The sequence below is a fragment of the Nanorana parkeri genome, unplaced genomic scaffold, assembly GCF_000935625.1.
Source record: "Nanorana parkeri isolate BGI_ZX_2015 unplaced genomic scaffold, ASM93562v1 scaffold1313, whole genome shotgun sequence".
Taxonomy (NCBI): Eukaryota; Metazoa; Chordata; class Amphibia; order Anura; family Dicroglossidae; genus Nanorana; species Nanorana parkeri.
In genome coordinates, this window is record NW_017307581.1 from 89684 (window position 1) to 109053 (window position 19370).

Sequence of the window (19370 nt, forward strand, 5' to 3'; positions counted from 1 at the left end):
AGTTGAACTTGGGGTCTGCATTGCAGGGATCTCATTGGTTCTGCTTCATCATCTGTGCTTTCTTCATCTCTCCTGATTTTTAGTCCACCATCAGTCATCAATTCACCAGTCATCAAGGGGTAGCTCTGTTAAGAGGAACCCTGCCTCTACTAAAATTACCACTTCCACATAGAGAAACAATGAGGAGCAAAGCAACTAAAACTATCATTAGTTTAAATGAATGAAATAAAACCACAGAAGGTGGTACCATAAGCGTAATATATTTTATGAGTTTATCTTGAAAACAACAAAGTGCAGTATGCCATGTAAATAAACTGGGTTTCTTTTTCTGTTGGTCTGACAAACTAAAAATTAATGTTGTTTGTGTATTTTGTATATCTGAGTTGACATTCCAATAGTCTAATCTATCTTCCTCTTTAAGTTTTAGTAAATAAATGCTTACTCATCTTAAAATGATGAAGGCGTCCTTTCTGTACAGTTCTTGCTTTGCTGGCTCTGTGATACCTAATGTCAGCAAATGTTCTTCTCTGCAGCCAGTTTGCCTAAAGAGACTTCACAGGATAGAAGAAAAAAAAAGTAGCGCTATTTATGCATTCTGAATATAATAAAAATAATGGCTCCAAAATACAATCTACTAAGAAAATATAGATAAGTCTGGAAACAAACACTAAATTCTGAAATGTCTAGGTTCAAAAATAACAGTTTTACTCACCCGATCCTCTCAGCCAGCTTGCTCTTAGTATGTGCTTCCTGAGCTCAAACATTTACAAGCAGATCTAGCTAGTAAGGACATATTTTTATTTTCAAAAATTCATTTTGCATTAGAGTCAAAAGCATTTTTATCCAGAGATAGTGCTGTTTAAGCACCAACAGAAATTCAGCAAAATCTTACACTCAAGGATTTTACCAAAATACATTCAAACCTTTGACCTATGTGCAGGGCCGGCCTTAGGTCTTTAGGCGCCCTGTGCGAGAAAGCTTTACAGCGCCCCTCAGTGACCACACCCCTCAGTGGCCACACCCTTTAGTGACCACACCCCTAGTAACTACACCCATTTATTACCCATATTTTTGGTAAAATATAAAAAGCGGGGTCACGTCGGGTAAATAGACACCAAACATGTCATGCTTTAAAATTGCGCGCACCCGCGAAATCGAAAAAAACTACCATGCCCAAAATTGACCATAGGTGACGCTTTAAAAGCTTTTACCGCTCATCAGTTTAGTGTTATCAGTGATTGATAGCCCTACAATTATTGCTCTCATGCTCGCACACCCCTAAGGCCGGCCCTGCCTATGTGTCAAAAAGTCACTACTGTTCAGTCAGTAAAGTGTTGAAAGGTGTGCCTAAGATTGCAGTTGGGTATATGCAGAGTCATAGAAAAGAATGTATATGTGAAGAGACTTAGAAGGTGATGCAAGAGAAAGACAAAACTACAACTGATGTTAATAATAAAAAGTGTGGGATACTAGAGAACTGGGGAAAAGTATAATTAAAGAAAAGAGGAAAATAAATTGCCAGGACAGGATAAAAGAAAATAGGTTAGAAATTTGCCAAAGTGATCCAGGAAGTAAAATACTTTGTTTACAAATATATAAAATCATAAGAGTTTTCTCAAATAGAAAACATACTAGTAGTAAACCTGTTACAAACAAAATTGAACACGGTTGTGAAACATAAAATTAGCAATTGTTAGAATGCATTATATTTACAGGCTTTTTTTAACCCCATGATCCTGGTTTTCAGAACTCTGTGACTGAAAAATAAAATATTAATACAAGGAGGAAATTGTGAAGAAAAATCAGTGTGTGAACCTCCAAGAGAAGAAGAAATAAAAAAGCACTAAAATTAGGCAAGGCTGTGGATAGGGATACCATGAACCCAAACATTATGAAGTCAGCACCAGGAATTATTACTAAAATAGAAGGAAGGTGTTTTGGTTAAAATGTATATAAACCCTGAATCTATTTTTCAGAAAGTTTGGCTTCAGGCCTCACTATATACAGTTTTCTTAAGTATATTGCTTTTTGTAAATATATTGCAAAGTTTCTTATCTGGAGATCCTGCAGGTAACGGCACTTCCTGTTGCAGGCTGGCAACCCTTACCTCACAAATGGCAGCAGCATTGTCAGCCAGCTGTGCATGCTCCTTTGGTTGATTGTTGGGCTGCCTATATGATACACTTGACAGCCAACTAAAGGAGGGCATGCAGCAGATTGACAACACTGCTGCTAATTGTGAGGTAGTGGTTTAATGTTGATTGGAAGTATTGTTACTGGCAGGATCTCCATGGAAGAAAAAATATATCTGTTTAAGAAAACTGCACGCAGTGAGATCCATTGATAACATGCAGAAAAATAGATTAGGGTTTACTACACTTTAAGATGCCTAAGAAAGAGGAAAATGGCATAGTATCACTCTGTCACCTGTACTTACTGAAGCCTACCTAATTACTTAAGAGACGATGATTAAAAGTGAATGAAAATGAGAAAAGACTACAGACAGGTTTTTAAAAAATAAGATAGATTAAATAAATGTACTGCAAATTATTATTATTATTATTGTTATTATTATTATTCCATAAAACACAGATCTCCAATATACAGAACTATTTTAGAATTTAGAAATAGCATGGAAAGACTAGACAAATGAAGTACACAATGATATTTAAAAAATGTAGGAAAAAAAATATTTTTTATTAGGTATACATACAAGACTAGAATGTTTCAGTTTTTTTACTTTCTCCTCTTATTTATTGTGGTTGTAGATGTCGTTATGTGGAATGTTATGGAGAATGGTAAAATATGTTTACAATGGGGCATCTTGGGAAGATTAGAATTAGAAAACATTTTTAAAGTGTATGAATAAAGATTGGTCTTACAATAAATTTTTAAAAAGAATATAATGAGAACTATTGTACCAACTAAAAGAATTCTGCTGCTACCAACTAAAAGAAAAAGTCAAAATATACAAACAGTTCAAAATGGCACACACCTACCTAAATACAAGACTCAACCTAGGAGTAAAAGAAAAATTACAGTATTACTAGTACTTCTCACAATTGCTGCAGGAAAAAATACTTGAGCACGTGCATATATGTTATTATAATTTAGGTTTTAAACAATCGTAAAACATATAATTGTTTAAAACAGCAAATATTCATTTTGACTATGCACTATTTCAAACTTTCTGAATAACTAATTTCTCTCTGATTTTATAATAGTAAACTTAGCAGCTTAAACTAAAAATAGTAATCTACATTTTGTTAAATTCATATTTGTATTTCACTTACTATGCTAACTCCCTATAAATTATATAAAAATGCAGCATGATGTCACCCGTCATGAGGTGACTCTATGGGGTTGATTTACTAACCTTATAAACACGCCATGAACAAGTATACACCTCTGTAGTGTGTTCCCTTCCAGCATGATCTATTGGTGGAATCTAGACACCCTTGTAGTGTTTACACACCCAGCAAGTGTGTTATGCAAAGCCCTGCATGAATTGCAAGGTGATGTTGTGTAAATTAGCTCTACATTGTGTTGCTTGCGTTGATGAATGCAGGAATGTAAATGCGTGAGCTAACCATTTTTGTCTAAACTGTGAAGCAGCATTATATATGCATCATGTGCATGATTTTTCCATATATGGCATTAGTGGAAATATGCTTTTAGAGACTTTTTGGTTGATAAATACGTTTTGCTGTGTACAAATCACACGCACCTAGTGCGTGCGTGTGTTTAGGTTAGTAAATCACCCCCTATATCTGCATTCTATTTACGTTCACATGGGGAAACGCTCTCTTTTGGAATTAATTGTATAATCTGGCAGTAAATATTAATGTAGTTTATATCTGGCAACACAGCTAAATGGAAATATTGTCAAACTTTGACCCTATTTTTTTTAACTGTGACTGCCTGAAGATATTCAAACAGGTAATTTGAAGAAAATGCAATTTTATATCCCCTAGTGATTTTCAAACATATTTTCTTCATATAACTGTAATAGGTGAATACTTGTTGTAAACAAATAAAGTAGCACAATAAACACAGTTATCTTAAGGCTAAAGTATAATCTGAAGTCCGAGGCCTTAAATAAAAGATTAACACTGGTAATAATAATGGTTTGTTCCTGTTAAACATGATTCAGTGCCAGTGCCTCCATATAAAGAGTAAAACACACTCAATATGCTGCATATGTGTATTTACATTAAACTAAACAAAGTGTAAGCAAAACCTACACTGGACCTTGAAATGAATAACTTTATTATCAGTTGTATGATTATAAATTTAAGATGCACTAAAAAAACATTACAATCTGGTTGTAAGATATCTTGTTTTGCTGTTGTAATCATATCGTCTAACGCCTACAATGTCTACAGTATGGTGGTGCTTTCTAACAGATGTTATTGTAAGTTCTTATCAGGTCAAATGGAATACTGATCAGATAAGGCATACAGTTTCCTGCTCTACCTAGCTGTAACATGTGATGTGTTCGTATTTGTGATTATAATGTGCATTACATAGATTGTAAGGACATCAATTGATTGTATTTTGTATTTGTATTTTGTATAAAAAAGAAAGCACATGGCATGTAGTAGCAGGCTGTGAGTAGATGTTTTGCGTGGAAGAAGGAATGATGATCTTATTGTGTAACAAGTATAACATGTGTGTTCAGCATAGGAAATTAAATATTGCTTGTTTTGTTTGACTTTGTCTCTTTAAAGGAGTTGTAATGTCCCATCATATACTATCCTGTTATAGCATCAGAATTGTAATAGGAATAGATATTAGAGTTATTTTTGATAATGCAATGCAAATACTTGAAACATCCCTTTTATGTAGTGAGTGCTGCTTTATGTCTGCCCATCACTTTCATCAACTTCCTGGATTCCCAGTCAGTGTGCTTTGTATCTCTCTCCTTGCTGCTTAATGTGACACAACCTTGATTTCTCAAGACTACATATCCTATTATGCATTGCTTCCAGAAAGCAATGATTTTGTTATATTGTTGGCAATTCCTGTGTTCACTATGAAAGATGGGGAATGACTGAAGTTTTAGTTTGGACATCAGGCATGGAGTAAGAAAGTACATATTCGCAGGGCTAAATGAATTTGGATTAATGCTTTGAAGAAGTGCATTCTATGGGCATTTTCAATAAGTAAGTTTACAAACTTCTTGATAAAAGATGGTTATTATCAGTGGGATAGAACCTGTGGAAATTCAATATAGAATGCATATAGATTTGTAGTTTTGACCATAGATACTCTGTAATACTAGCAACTAAAAATACAATGTCATCAAAGACAATTATAGCCAAATAACCCAACTTTAAAGTTTTGAAATATTTTGTTTTTCAGACAGAACCCAGGGGAAATGGCAGTGTAAATAAAAGGCTATCCTCCATCGTGGAAGATGATGATGATGATGATGATGACACAGGGGAGGAAGATGCTTCATCTCCTATACGAACGAGGAACACAAAGTATAGCAAGACTTCAAACAGTTCTCTAGGGATTAACCTGAAAGCATTCTCTGGAAATGTCCCATACAAGTCACCAATGAAATCTTCAAATTTTAATCCTGCAAAAACAAGAATAGAAAATGAAGCTCACCTTAACAGCAGAAGACGGGATAGGAATTTAAGGCTTAACCTTCCAACAGTAACAAGCCTAGGACCACCAGATTTAAGTCCCAGGTGCCTCTTTCATAACCTATTTTTCAGCCTATCTCTTTATTTTTCAAAGGCTTTTACATTGTTAAATTGAACCTACTACCTTGATTCCCAAAGTCACTAATGTCATGTAAAGTGTTTGCATTTTAGCACATAAATAAGAGCACCCTAGTAGGATTGAAAAGCATCTGTAAGAAATGAATGGCTAGTAAAGGGTATAAACAAAGCTGCACAGGATGCTTCCTTCCAAACAAACAAATTAAAAGGTTTGCATATATAGATGTCATATTTCTACAACATAAATTTCTCAAAATATCTTTACTATTTGAAGTTATCATTTGTCAGACATTATCTTACTGTTCCTAAATTGTACTGATTACACCATTTACTGCAATGCCACCCTATATATTATACCTACTAATATTCCAGGCATTACTTATTTATGCATACCATGTGAACTTGTTAGTGCAAGTCTGCATTAAATACATTCCTAACGTATCACACTATACAGCAACAGTATAGTCTTATATAAAAAAGCTCTATCTTTTATCATTTAAAGGTAAACTCCAGGTAAAAATGTTTATGTACATTAAAGCCCAGCTTGGGCCAATATAAGTACATATTTTATACACGGTAGGGTCTTAGGGATCCTGTAAAACATTGTAGGAGCTTCAGCTACTGCAGTGCTTAACAGCAATCCTCCAGGTCCTGTATGCCACTCATTCATCAATGAATGTAAGGCATTTTCTGATTGGATGAGGGGACAACCACGATTTCACCGCCATTTGTCAAGTCATAGAAACCCTGGCATTTTAAAGTTCTTATTCCGGCTTCCCAAATGAGTAGTGCAGGTGCCTGCACAGTGCAAATACCTCTATTTGCAGTGCAGTAATACAGGACTTTGTGCTGCTTTGATATAGAATAAAACACAAATCAGTGTGGGACTGTATAAAAATTCATTTCAAAAAAGGTTAGGTAAAAGTTTCACTTCAAAATAAAAATGTAGCTTGATGCTCAGTCCACTTTAAGAAGCAATTGTGAGGTTTTATTTAATACGGAAGACTTTGTTGAGTTTTAGTAAATCAAGTCTGTTTTAATTTTTGCCTTTGTGCACCTCACTCTCATTCTTATAACCAAAATATGATTATAGTGATCTTTACATTTGATAATCTTTTATTTAGAAAGTGTTTTTTAGCACCCCCAAAGCACATCACATAACAGAACGCTGGAATCACTTTAACGCTCATGTTTTTCTGCTATTATCTAGGTCAGATGTTAATTACATTTTTATCCGGGGACTTCTGAAGTATTTAGCTTGAGGCAAGGCGAGCAAACTATCCTAATGTAATACAGCAACCCTCATGACTGCAACATGATGAAATGGTAGTTGTCTTCTACTGGGATTCTGTTTTATGACCAATTAGATCTACATACAGTTGTGTAAGTTCAGCAACTGGTACCCGCATTGCTGGTGTAGTGGGACAGGACTGTCAATGAAGTGCAGCAGAGGAAAGGACTGGAGGTATTAAATCTCCAGTTATTTATTCTAGGTTTCTATATTACAATCAAGAGTAAGTGCCATCATGAGTGACATTCAGAGCTATTGTTATCCTCAGCATTCCTTCCTCTGCAACTTGCCTACTCATAAAATCCTAATTTTTAATAAATTTATGACATGCTGATTGTAAAAAAGCATTTTGATTAATCATAATTAAAACAAAATAATTACTCCAAAATGTTTTCAATAACTAGTTTTAATAAAGAAGCACTTATTTTCTAAGTATGCCCTGAAATTGGCCATATGCATAAGTTGAAAATTAATGTATCTGGAAAACTTGCCAGGCAGATCAATTTTAAATCTCATTGCCCCTTATATGAAATGGTAACAAGTTCTTTGAACTCCTTACCATGTATCATCTACATACTGTGAAAACCCACTGACCCTAAAAGATCCTATTTTTCAGTTCACTTCACAGGACATTCAAGTATAAAGATCTGATCCTGCACATTCAGAGATTGCTGGCAGGGCAGATTGTATCAAATCTGCCCACCTGTAGATAGTATAAATCCAAGGTAATTTTTTAGAATAGAAGAACATTTTCTTCACAAGTGCATAAGTTTAGCAGTTGGTAACAGCATTGCTGGCATACTCGGAGATGACTGTCAATGAATGATAAAGTGCAGCAGGAAATAGCACTGGAATATTAAGGGGTTTATTCACATAGCTGCTGAAGGCAGTCGAGTGAATAACCCAGCCGAAGTGAAGTGAGCTGAACAACGTTCGGCTATTCACTCCGGCTCAGTACAGCTGATTGCAGCTGTACATCAGCTGCAATCAGCTGTACATCGAGCACAAAGAGTTAAAGAAAACGTTGAAAAAATATTTTTAAAAGGTAAATAAATTATCAAATTAAAAAATAAATAAAGTTTTTTTTTAAAGAAAAAAAAAATTGGGCGGATCTAGCAGTGCCAGCTAGCTCTGCCCAACTGTTTCCTGTTGGCCAGCACCTGCTAAAGTCTTCTAACAGGTCCTAGCCAATGAATAACAACTGGGCGGAGCCGACCGTGAAGTCAGTTGTTATTGTTTAATGACAGATCAGCGTCCCCAGGTCATTTGGGGATGCTGATCTGTCATTACAACTGGGCAGAGTCAGCCATGAGATTACAGCTGCTTCGCCCCGCTTTGGGGGTCACTTTGGCTCAGTCGAGCCGAAGCATATGCCTTTGGCTTGGCAGAGATCACTGGCCTCCTTTGGCTGCTGTACGGGCTATAGTGAATAGCCTGTACAGCAGCCCTATGGCATATGGCTCCGGTGGCCAAACAGAGCCGAAGGATCAGCTGAAGCTACAGCTGGATCCTCCAGCTCCTTCATTAATAACCCCCTAAATGTCTAGTAAATTATTCTAGGCAACTATATTGCCTACAAGAATAAGGACCATCGTAAGTGACATTTAAAACGATTGATAGACTTAGCTTTCTTTACTCTGTAGCTTACCTACTTTTTTATTATAGATATATGCTGTTACATTTATTGTAAAAACATTTTAATTAATCAAGATCAAAACAAAGTAATTACTTAAATACAAATAAATAAATAAATAACTAGTTCTAATGAAAAAAAACTCTTCTAGTCTCAGTATGCCAAAAAGTGGCCATGTAACTGAAAAAATGAATGTGTCTGAACTGAGATTTACCATACTAGCAGATCTACAAATACCCAAATATCTGGAAAACTTGCCAATCTGCCAGACAGATCAATGTTATCTCTCATTGCCCCTTTTATGAACTGGTAACAGGTTTTTTGAACTTCTTATCAATTCATCTACATGCTTTAAAAGCTCACTTGCTCCAAAGAATCCTTTTATCAGGTATCTTCACAGGACATTTAAATATTAAGATCTGATCCTGCAGATTTGAGGGATTTTGTCATATCTGCCCATTTGCAGATAGTATAAATAGTGTAAATTCATTAAAAAAAAGAAACATTTCTGTTGCAATAATACAGTATGAAGCTGCCTTTTTTCCCATGATAATACAAGGGTAGGGAGCTGTTTTACCTGCCAAAGGACTTTTATTATGGTTCATGCAGTCTTGATATTTACACACCCCAGCCACACAGGAAAGCGAAGTGGATGCCATTAACGTCAGCCTTCTAAGCCTTCTGCCTGAATGGTGAAAAATGCAGCAGAAGACTGATGTGGTCATACCTTGACCCACTCTGCTCTCTCCTCCTATCGGCATTATCCTTGCCAACCAATCTGCATGCATCATACCAGTTTAGTTCCCAGTCCTGCCCCTCCTTTTCCCATCTGAGTGCTGCTGTATAGGGGATTGCATGAAACTGATACTAAGTCAAAATGAGTTACTTACACTCGTTGCATTTAAGAAAATACATTTTGTGATTCATTAATGAATAGGAGCTGTAAAATATTATTAAAATTATTATTATACGGGATTTATATAGCACCAACAGTTTACACGGCACTTTACAAATAAAGGGAGACAGTACAGTTACAACACAACTCAATACAATATGAGGGCCCTGCTCGTGAGAGTTTACAATCTAAATATTAATGTTTGATGAATAATATTTGTTAGGTTCCATTAGGTGCCATTTAAACTGAATATATACCTATGTTCATTAGAAAGAAATAACTGAATCTTGAAAAATAAATACAGGTCATGCGCTTCCTTACCACCACTTTATAGAAATGGCTGGTATCAGAACCAAATGGACCAGCTCTGTGACTTGTGGTTGATGCAATTGGTTATCACAGTGAACCCATTGCAAGTTTACATTTGCCAAGGACTTCCCTTCCTCTTAAGCCAGAGGAAGGGGAGAGAATAGGAACTAATGAATGTATGAATTATTCATTCATTAAATCTTAGTGAAAACAAGCTGCAGTAGCAATAACAAATACAGTAAATTTCACCCACCTCCTCTCCTGTATATACAGGTGAAACTCGAACAATTAGAATATCGTGCAAAAGTAATTGCAGTAAGTGCTGCAAAAGGGGCCCAAACCAAGTACTGAGTACATATGCATGCTTGTACTTTTCAGAGGTCCGATATTGTTCTATGTACAATCCTTGTTTTATTGATTGCATGTAATAATCTACTTTTTTGAGGTTGTGGATTTGGGGTTCTTGGGGTTTTCATGACCTGTAAGCCATAATCATCACAATTATGACAAATCACGGCTTCAGTTATCTTGCTTTGCATGTAATGAGTCTATCTCATATATTAGTTTCACCTTTTAAGTTGCATTAGTGAAATAAATGAACTTTGCACGATATTCTAATTATTCGTTTCACCTGTATCTGCTCAGTTCTGTCACTGCATATAAATGACTTCACCTCCCTTATCACGCAAATCTGTATATTTCTCCTCATTCTGTATATGACCTGTACATATAATGTATCTAGGGCACCAGTGCTATATGTTTGAACCCCCTTAATACCAGCATGTTTCTCAATTTCCAAAATATTGTATCAAAAACTGAGGTCACCTTGGGGTGTCTGCTGTCCAAAAAGCTGTTTTTTTACGGTCCTGGCATTTTTATTTGCTATGTTTTATAACAGAAAATAAGGATCAGTTTTTCTTTCAAATGTTTTGGTCTTTTTTTTTATGCAGTAAAAACAGTCAATAAATACCACCAAAAGAAAGCTATAGCTGTCTCAAAAAAGTTATATAAATTTCATTTAGGTACAGTGTTGCATGTAATTATCAATCAAACACCATTGACAACTAAAACATGGCCTGGTAATAAAGGGGGTTTACTGTGCTGGTCCTCAAGTGCATAAAATAATACTTGAAGCTCCTCTGCCTGCCATGCATGCCCCTCTCCTCTCCCCCTCCACCCTAAAAATTGCTGCTATTAAATTTTTTTTAATCAAAACTACCTGATATCTCTGGTGATGTGGCGCTCCTGTGCCCAGTTTTTTTTACTGAAGAAGCCCAATTAAACCACCACTGGGCTGGTCAGCCAGGCTGCATATACAGTAATAAACCTTTCGTTTTTTACTTTTTAATTGCTGCAGCAAGTATTGAAATACCCTGTGCTGCCAGCATATGTGAGAATTGGACTGTGCCTCTCACACACAAAGCAGCAGTCCAGCTTTCCAACAGTCTGACAGGCTCCTACCCGAACACTGCTCTAATCAACAGTGATGAGAGCGATAGAAATATTAACATGTTATAAAGTGAAGCAATTGGGCACACGTCATATGCATTTAATTTTTAAATAATCACATGATACAAATTTATACAAAAGGGGTGTTATGTTTCAGGTGTGCCTAGAGTAGCATGATGCTGACATCGTACATCAGATTGCAGCTTTCAGACATTTATAGAAATGGTTGCACATGTCATGGGTTACTTCAATGTGCACTACATCCTTTGCTTTAGCTTTACACCTATTGGATTCATTTTTCTATGCTTCTTTTTTTACATCAGGCACTGTATAAAACTTTTAATTTAAATCTGACAAGCTCCTTTTAATTTTTCTAGCATTAACATATTAAAAAACACAGGGAATTAAACTCATTCACAATTTTGAGCCTGTTTCACTTTTAAATGCAGCCTTTTTAGTCATAATAGGGGTATGAAAGGCATCTAATAATAGTGACATGTTATCTATTCTGCCCTTTTATTCCTCATGTCTTGACACACAGGAAATAGAAAAACTGACCTGGATCCTCTGCCTCAGGCACTCACAAGTACCAGCCTCAAATGATTGACACCTTTCACAAATAAAAGGCAAAGCAAGAATGTCAACTAAACTAAAATAGACTCAGCAAGGGGCACTCATTTGTCTCTGTATATAATACATGTATCACAGTCAAGCAGCGTAGCTCCATTTCACATATATGTTTTATGTAAGCTTCATCCATCTATGCAGTATTGCAGATGATGGTATGGAAGTCTCACTAAAAAATGTGTGTTTAAAATTATTTTTAGTTATAGTTAACATGCACCCATGGTGTAACTAGATGTATAATAATCATAGAATTTGCCTTTGCTCACGTTTATATAAAGTTAAAGTGACATATAAGCAAATTGTATTGTACAGGCCATGATACATTATTTGTGCCCCAGGCTTTAAAATAATCACATTGTCAGCAAATCATCGAGTACATTCAGGCTTGTAAAGGGATTTGCTCAGTTGTCCATGTCTAAAGACCCTAGTATACTGAAAGGAGACAGAACCTGCAGTCATTAGTTTACCCAAATTTGTTATTTTATACTACAAACTAATTGTTTATGATACTACTAATGATAATAATAATTTTAACAAAATAGCAACACTAATAATAAGGAAAATATTAATTTAAACTAGATAATCTACCCTTCTGTAAATTATAAGGATGGAAGAATTCGCTGTGGAGCTCAATGTCCATGTAAACACGCAAGTTCATGGGTTAGAGAACTCCAGGACAAAATTTTATATTTTCAATAATGAATTGCCAAGGATGTTATTCCTTCTAACACACTAACAGGGTTATTCACAAAGCTAGTCGAAGGATCAGCCGTAGCTCCGCCCAGTTGTTATTCATTGGCCAGGACCTGCTAGAAGAGTATGAATGAATCCTGTCCACTTAATGAACATGCAAACATATTCACTTAGTGCTTACCTACAGCTTAGACTGTCAATAGCACTGCTGTAATACATTGGGTATTCCCTACTACCATTGCAAACTCTGTTGTACACCTCTATATTGTAAGTGCAAGTGGTCTATTTATATTGCTTTAATACTTTACTGTTACTGAATAAGGTGGTACTTGTTATTAGGATGCAGGCCTTGAAGGCTCACAATGAGTTATATTGGTAATCTCAGAATGGGACAGACAACAAACATTAAAGCTAATGTCCAGCCTTACCTTCACACCTAGGCATTTTGTCACTCAAAGCTAAGTACGTCAAAACGCTTAAGACAAGGAATTCCATTCATTCCCACCATGGCCCCTGTTCACACCTGAGCATTTTGTCTGACCATGCACAATTCAAATTTCACATGATTTCTGTGAATCCGCTGAAATTCAAGCTGGGTTGCCCTGACAGTTCAACTGAAAAATTGAAGGAGTTGGGTGGAAAATTGTTGTCCAAACAGTGACTGCAGTCAATCCGCTGTGGTCATTGTTTGGTTATTCAAGCAGCCAGCATATTGTGATGTCATACCACATGTTAATGCACGCACAAAAATGTGTACATAGGATTAAATGGGCCCTAGGATCCAGCTAAATATTTTAGTTTTAGTTTTGGAAAGTTAACATTTCTGTCAGGTTTTTATTTTTGTCTGTGATCCCATTAGAGTAATGCTCCCCCATTTTTTCGTTTGCCTGTACAAGAAATGGGGGTGGGGGTATGGATGGTAAAGGGACAGGAATTCTCAGACAACAATAAAAAATTATGTCCAAGGTTCTAATCCTTCATCACTGTAATGAAAATGTGTTTTTGTCTGTGTTTTTGTTGGAAACACGTCTCATCTCCTGAGTAAGTGAAGGAAACTTTACCCATTAGGAAAATATACAGTGATTAAAATCCTTCCCCTCTCTATTCAAATAAAAAACAAGTTTAGGTGGGAGTGGTGAAGTAACTGTGGGTTAGGTAAAATTGGGCTCCAGATGAGCATACAATAAACAATGTAGTCTGTTGGTCATTCTCTGCCCACCACTTACTCCCCGGATGAATATACTTCACCTAGAGTAATAGTGAATATTTTTACCTGGTGAATATTCCAAAGGACCACTTATCAGTTCACTATGGAACAAAATGGCAGCAGGTTCCCTTAACAGGGAGTTTCAAGGGAACTCCTTACCTGCATACTATTTGTGAGTCAATAACGCAGAAAGATTAACATATAGATCAACGTAACAGTCAGGCAAGTTGCATTTGTTAAAGGAGAGTTCAGCAATGACAGCCTCCATATATACAATTATTTTACCAAAAGAGTAGTTAACGCTTGATGGAAAGGTTTAAAAAAAAAAAAAGATGCAAAGTGCTAGATGGTCTTGGTCTTTTTCTGTCATCACTGTTCTATGTTTAGTTAAAAAGACACCATTGTAAAGGTCCATCATGCTCAATTCAGGTGTGGCAACAATGCCACCAAAAGTGTCCGATTAAAAAATGTATAAGATATTGTAGACATTTTTCTTTTAATAACTAGACACATTTATGCTTTATTGTTATTCATCATTTATAAGATAAGTGAACATTAAACCATTAAAACATTATTCCAGTGGGGGGAAAAATACCCGTAAATGTAAATACAAAAGGTATCACACACAGTACTGCATTATTTTTTGGAACAAGCATATTAATACAACTACAATCCCTGTACCTATGATATATTAGTTAAATCATGTTAAGATTACATCCTACAGGTCTGAAATGCACCCAATGTATTAAACAGTGATTACATTTTTAATTTAACAGAGTTGTTGATGGGATTGAAGATGATAATGGTAACGAAGAAGGTCAAGCATTTGACTTTGAAGCTTATCAAATGAGGCAACAAGCACGATTAAGTCAAACTACAGGAGGTAATGTATACTAGTTGGGTAAAATGGATTAACATTACGATATTACTTAGTTACCTATTAAAAGCAAGTAGTATAATTTAATGTAATAATGAATCTTTTTGCCTTATACTACATAAAGCTTTGTATGTATGAGCTTCTGAAAATATGGTCAGATCGGAAACAGAGCAGTATGAAGGCCAGGGAGCTTTGGCAGGTGCCTTAGGCTTGAGTCTCCCACCACCTTAAATAATTGCTTCTTCCTCTAAAAGCAAACTCTCTGCTCTCTGAAAATGCTTTACAATTTGAGGACTGCAATAAGTCTTTAGTGCTGATTTGAGAGGAAAGTAGCATATAAACAGCATGGATTGCTTTTTCTATATTAGGTAAAAGATTGTTTGGCAACTTCAGTTTTTTTTGAGAGGACCAGCAATCTGAATAAATACATTATTAAATACTCTTTTTTGAAAATCATATACATATATATACCTTATATGTTAATCATAGCTGTCCTGGGGAGGTCTAATACCAAGTGGAAGGTACAGAGAATTGTGCCTATGTCCACCTAAGAGCTCTGTATACATCTGACAGCTGTATGCCATGCAGCATAGTTACCAGCATAGTTGCCAGCATAGTTTAAAGTGAGCCTGGGAGAACAGAATACTAGTGCTGCCATTGGTGACTTGGATTTAAAATGTGCAGGCTTTTGGACAGTCATCTGCCATTTAAGTCACTGACCTGCAACAAGCAGCTGCCATATTTCTATCCTGACAGATTAACTTTAAAAAGATACTAAACGTTCTAGAAGATAGAGGTAAGGATTGTAAAACTACTGAAAGTGTTTTTATAACATAGTTGTAAACAAGACAAATGCTGGCTTTTCAAAACTGGCAAACAAATTAAGAAGTATCTCTCTGTTCTGAAAAATTACTATTCCCAATTGAAATAGATTATTCAAAAATAAAATCTGAGTATCATTACTGAGTAACAATGTATTTAATTTTATGATGCATGTAGTATTTTAGTGAGCCCACTGCTGAGAAATATTAACACCTGGGTCCTAAAATTTGCCTTCACCATTTTCTCTAGAAGCTTTGCTAAATTACCTTGCAGAACTGAGATTGGGAGCACTAATGCAAATCCTACGCTGCCTCCAATAACTATCTGTCAAAATCAATTTATAAGTTTATGGTAGAAGTCCTTAAAAACCTTAAAGAACACCACATTTCAATATTCTGAATCTAATTATTCTGTAAGTGTATTTAAACTGTCTAAATTCTATCTATAGAAATAAAAGTGCTCTAAGATATTATAGTAAATCTTCAGCATAGTCATCTAGGTTCCATAGGAAATGAAATTTCCTTGCTGACATTCAAGCTAACAGTGTGTTTTCTAGGTAACATGACAGCTCATTGACCCAAATTTATCAACCAGCATAATTTACCACACAAGGGAAAATACCACTTGATACATTATTATATAGATCTGATTTACTTGAGATAAAATTACACTATTAGATAAATGGGTCACCAACATGCAAAATACATTCCATTAAGATGACAAATTGTTAAGCAGGTTTTTTTTTATCTTTACTTGATATGCAGTATGCTCATCTTTTGTATTGTACAAAGCATTATAGAAGGTTTATATTTGGAGTGGTAAACTCATCTAAATTAGATAAATTAGGTTGAAACGGTGCATTCCAAAGGAATATCAGCCACACATAGGTTTGTATTACAACCAATGCAAATAACCTAAGTATTTCTTGTAATTATTAAAACATGTGGGAGTTAAAGTGGACCTGTATTCAAATGGAAACGTGGAGCTTTGTTAACAGTAAAGAAAAATAGCGGGTTAATAAGCTTACTTTTCCTGGATAATATTCTGGGGTCTATTCACGAAGCTGCCGAAGGATCTGGCCGTAGCTTCGGCCGATCCTTCAGCTAGCTTCAGCCCCAGGACATGGTTTTTTTTAACAGCAGCAGAGCCGCCAGACAATAGAAAACTATTGGGCGGAGCTAGCTGTCACTGCTAGCTCCGCACAATCGTTTTCTATTTACTTTTTTGTACTTTTTTCACAATTTCTCTGTTCTGCTCGGTCCCACAGAGGGAGCGAGCAGAACAGCCGAGCCCATTCGGCTATTCACTCATTTATACGTGACTGTTAATATTTTGAATTTTATCCTCTCGGCATCTATAAGAATAGCCCGAACAGCAGTGAGAAGCCTGCCGGAGGTTCGGCTCAGCCGATCCAGATGTTGGATCGGCTGAGTCGAACTCCTTCTGCACTTCGGGTCGGCCGAACATGCTGAGCATGTTCAGCCGAAAACCGAACTTCTAGGTCAATGTAAATTAAGCACAGGCTAAATTTGACTAAGTTCTATCGAGCTGCTTCTAACATAGCTATGACAATAGGGACAGTGAAGGAAACCAATAATTTCTTCTAGCATTTAGAGCAGTGCCTTTTGGGAAAACATGTTCACAGATTGCTGTGCTTGTTCTAAAAGTGTCTCCTCAGCAACACACATACAGCAGCAATATATTGCCAAGTCAATCCCCTCCCAGTAACATATTCATTAAATCAACTGCTGGCAAGTAACTCTGTTACAGCCGTGTGATCTTTCCTGCTGTGTCTTTCTTATTGTTGATGTGTTCATGTAATTGGAAAGCTGCAGCCTCTATTTCTGTTTCTGTCAACAATCTGAAAATAATTGGAGTATTTATGTATTTAATCATCAGTCCTCTGTTTGCATGAGTAAATGTTTATGGGATTCGTTGCATTGTATATTATTATTATTAATATTATACAGGATTTATATAGCGCTAACAGTTTGCGCAGCACTTTACAATGTAAGGAAGACATTACAGTTACAATACAATACAAGATGGTAAGGAGGGCCCTGCCCCTGAGGGCTTACAATCTGAAAGAGGAGGGGGAAATGATACATAAGGAGGGAGCTGTGTGGGGATATCTGTGGTGACAGGGTCAAAAGAGGAAAGTAACAAGTGTGATGGAGGATCAGGTACTATAATAAAAGGGGCAGTTGATTGGACAGTGACAGTATGGGGTATGGGGTTGATTTACTAACCTTACAAAACACGCCACGCCAGCATGATCTATTGGTGGAATCTAGACACCTTTGTAGTGTGTACACACCCAGCAGGTGTGTTGTGCAAAGCCCTGCATGAATTGCAAGGTGATGTTGTGTAAATTAGCTCCACATTGTGTTGCTTGCGTTGATGAATGCAGGAATGTAAATGCATGAGCTAACCATTTTTGTCTAAACTGTGAAGCAGCATTATATATGCATCATGTGCATGATTTTTCCATATATGGCATTAGTGGAAATATGCTTTTAGAGACTTTTTGGTTGATAAATATGTTTTGCTGTGTACAAATCACACGCACCTAGTGCGTGCGTGTGTTTAGGTTAGTAAATCACCCCCTATATGTGAATAATATATAATTAATTTCCAAAATCATTGAATAAATGTAGATTTAATTGTGGGCTTTGTGGACTGTTAGCAGTATGGGTACTCTGCTGTGTCAGTAATACACATTTTAAATACGATGAATATCTTAAACAAACTTTCCTTTAACAAGATAAAGAAATTATTTAGCAAGTGTGTGTGGTGAAATGTAATGTCAGGTCACTTTTTCTAATAAAGTGTAAAATGCAGTCTACCTGTGTTCATTTCAAATATTTAATCATGTTAAGATATAGCTATATATATTTTTAATTCGCTTACACATGAATAGGTGTGTAAAATGAACACATGTGCAGTATACTTCATCTCACAATGTAGTAAATCAGGCCAAGTTTCACTCACATCTCAATTCATGCTTCAGTAAATCAGGCTCCATGTGAGAACTGCACCATTTTCCATATATACAGGTGAAACTCGAATAATTAGAATATCGTGCAAAGTTCATTTATTTCACTAATGCAACTTAAAAGGTGAAACTAATATATGAGATAGACTCATTACATGCAAAGCAAGATAATTCAAGCCGTGATTTGTCATATGAAGTTGGTGAGCGATGCAGCCCACACATGAGTTAATTATTTGATGAAGTTGGTGAGCGATCAACCCACACATGAGTTAATTATTTGGGGCGGGGCTTACATTTGTGATGCATCTATACCCAAGAACAAAACTGTCAAATATTGCAACGCGCAAGTCCTTAGAAGTGGAGGATTCGTTCATTTACTTTTTTCAGGCTTTTTTCCCCTTTATTTTGACCTCGTGATCCTGCCAGTAACACACTTCCTTTGCTAGAGTGACAGTGTTCACTCACAGTTTTAGCCCTGCAATTGTTAGATCTGTGGTCTAGAATTCCCCTAGAAACCTCCTGTATGCTATCAATTAGAATTTTAGGACATTGTAATCAGAAGGAGGGAAAAGAGTCTGGTGGCATAGAAGCAGGGCATTGCTGACACTACCCATTGGAGCTTGCTTATTGTTTATTCTTGCAGGAGATAAGGAGGTGAAAACATGGACATACAATGGGGTTTCTGGGATACTTTCTTAAATGCAATGCTTATAAGCAGCCATCAACCAGGAAATCTAAATTGGTAGAACCATTGATGATCCCAGTAAAGCTCACAAGGACCAGCAGGAGAAACAAAAACTAAAAGGTTATTTGTACATTGCTAGGTATATTAGAGAA

The 19370-nt window shown here is 36.1% G+C and overlaps 1 protein-coding gene across 1 annotated transcript in view; it reads left to right on the forward strand.

Moving 5' to 3' along the window:
- KCNH8 (potassium voltage-gated channel subfamily H member 8) overlaps positions 1-19370 on the forward strand; it is a 113149-nt gene that overhangs the window by 82016 nt on the left and 11763 nt on the right. The window contains exons 11-12 of the mRNA XM_018569249.1: positions 5365-5702; positions 14616-14722. Of these exons, the coding sequence (XP_018424751.1) occupies positions 5365-5702; positions 14616-14722 (445 nt within the window). The remainder of the gene's footprint in view (positions 1-5364; positions 5703-14615; positions 14723-19370) is intronic.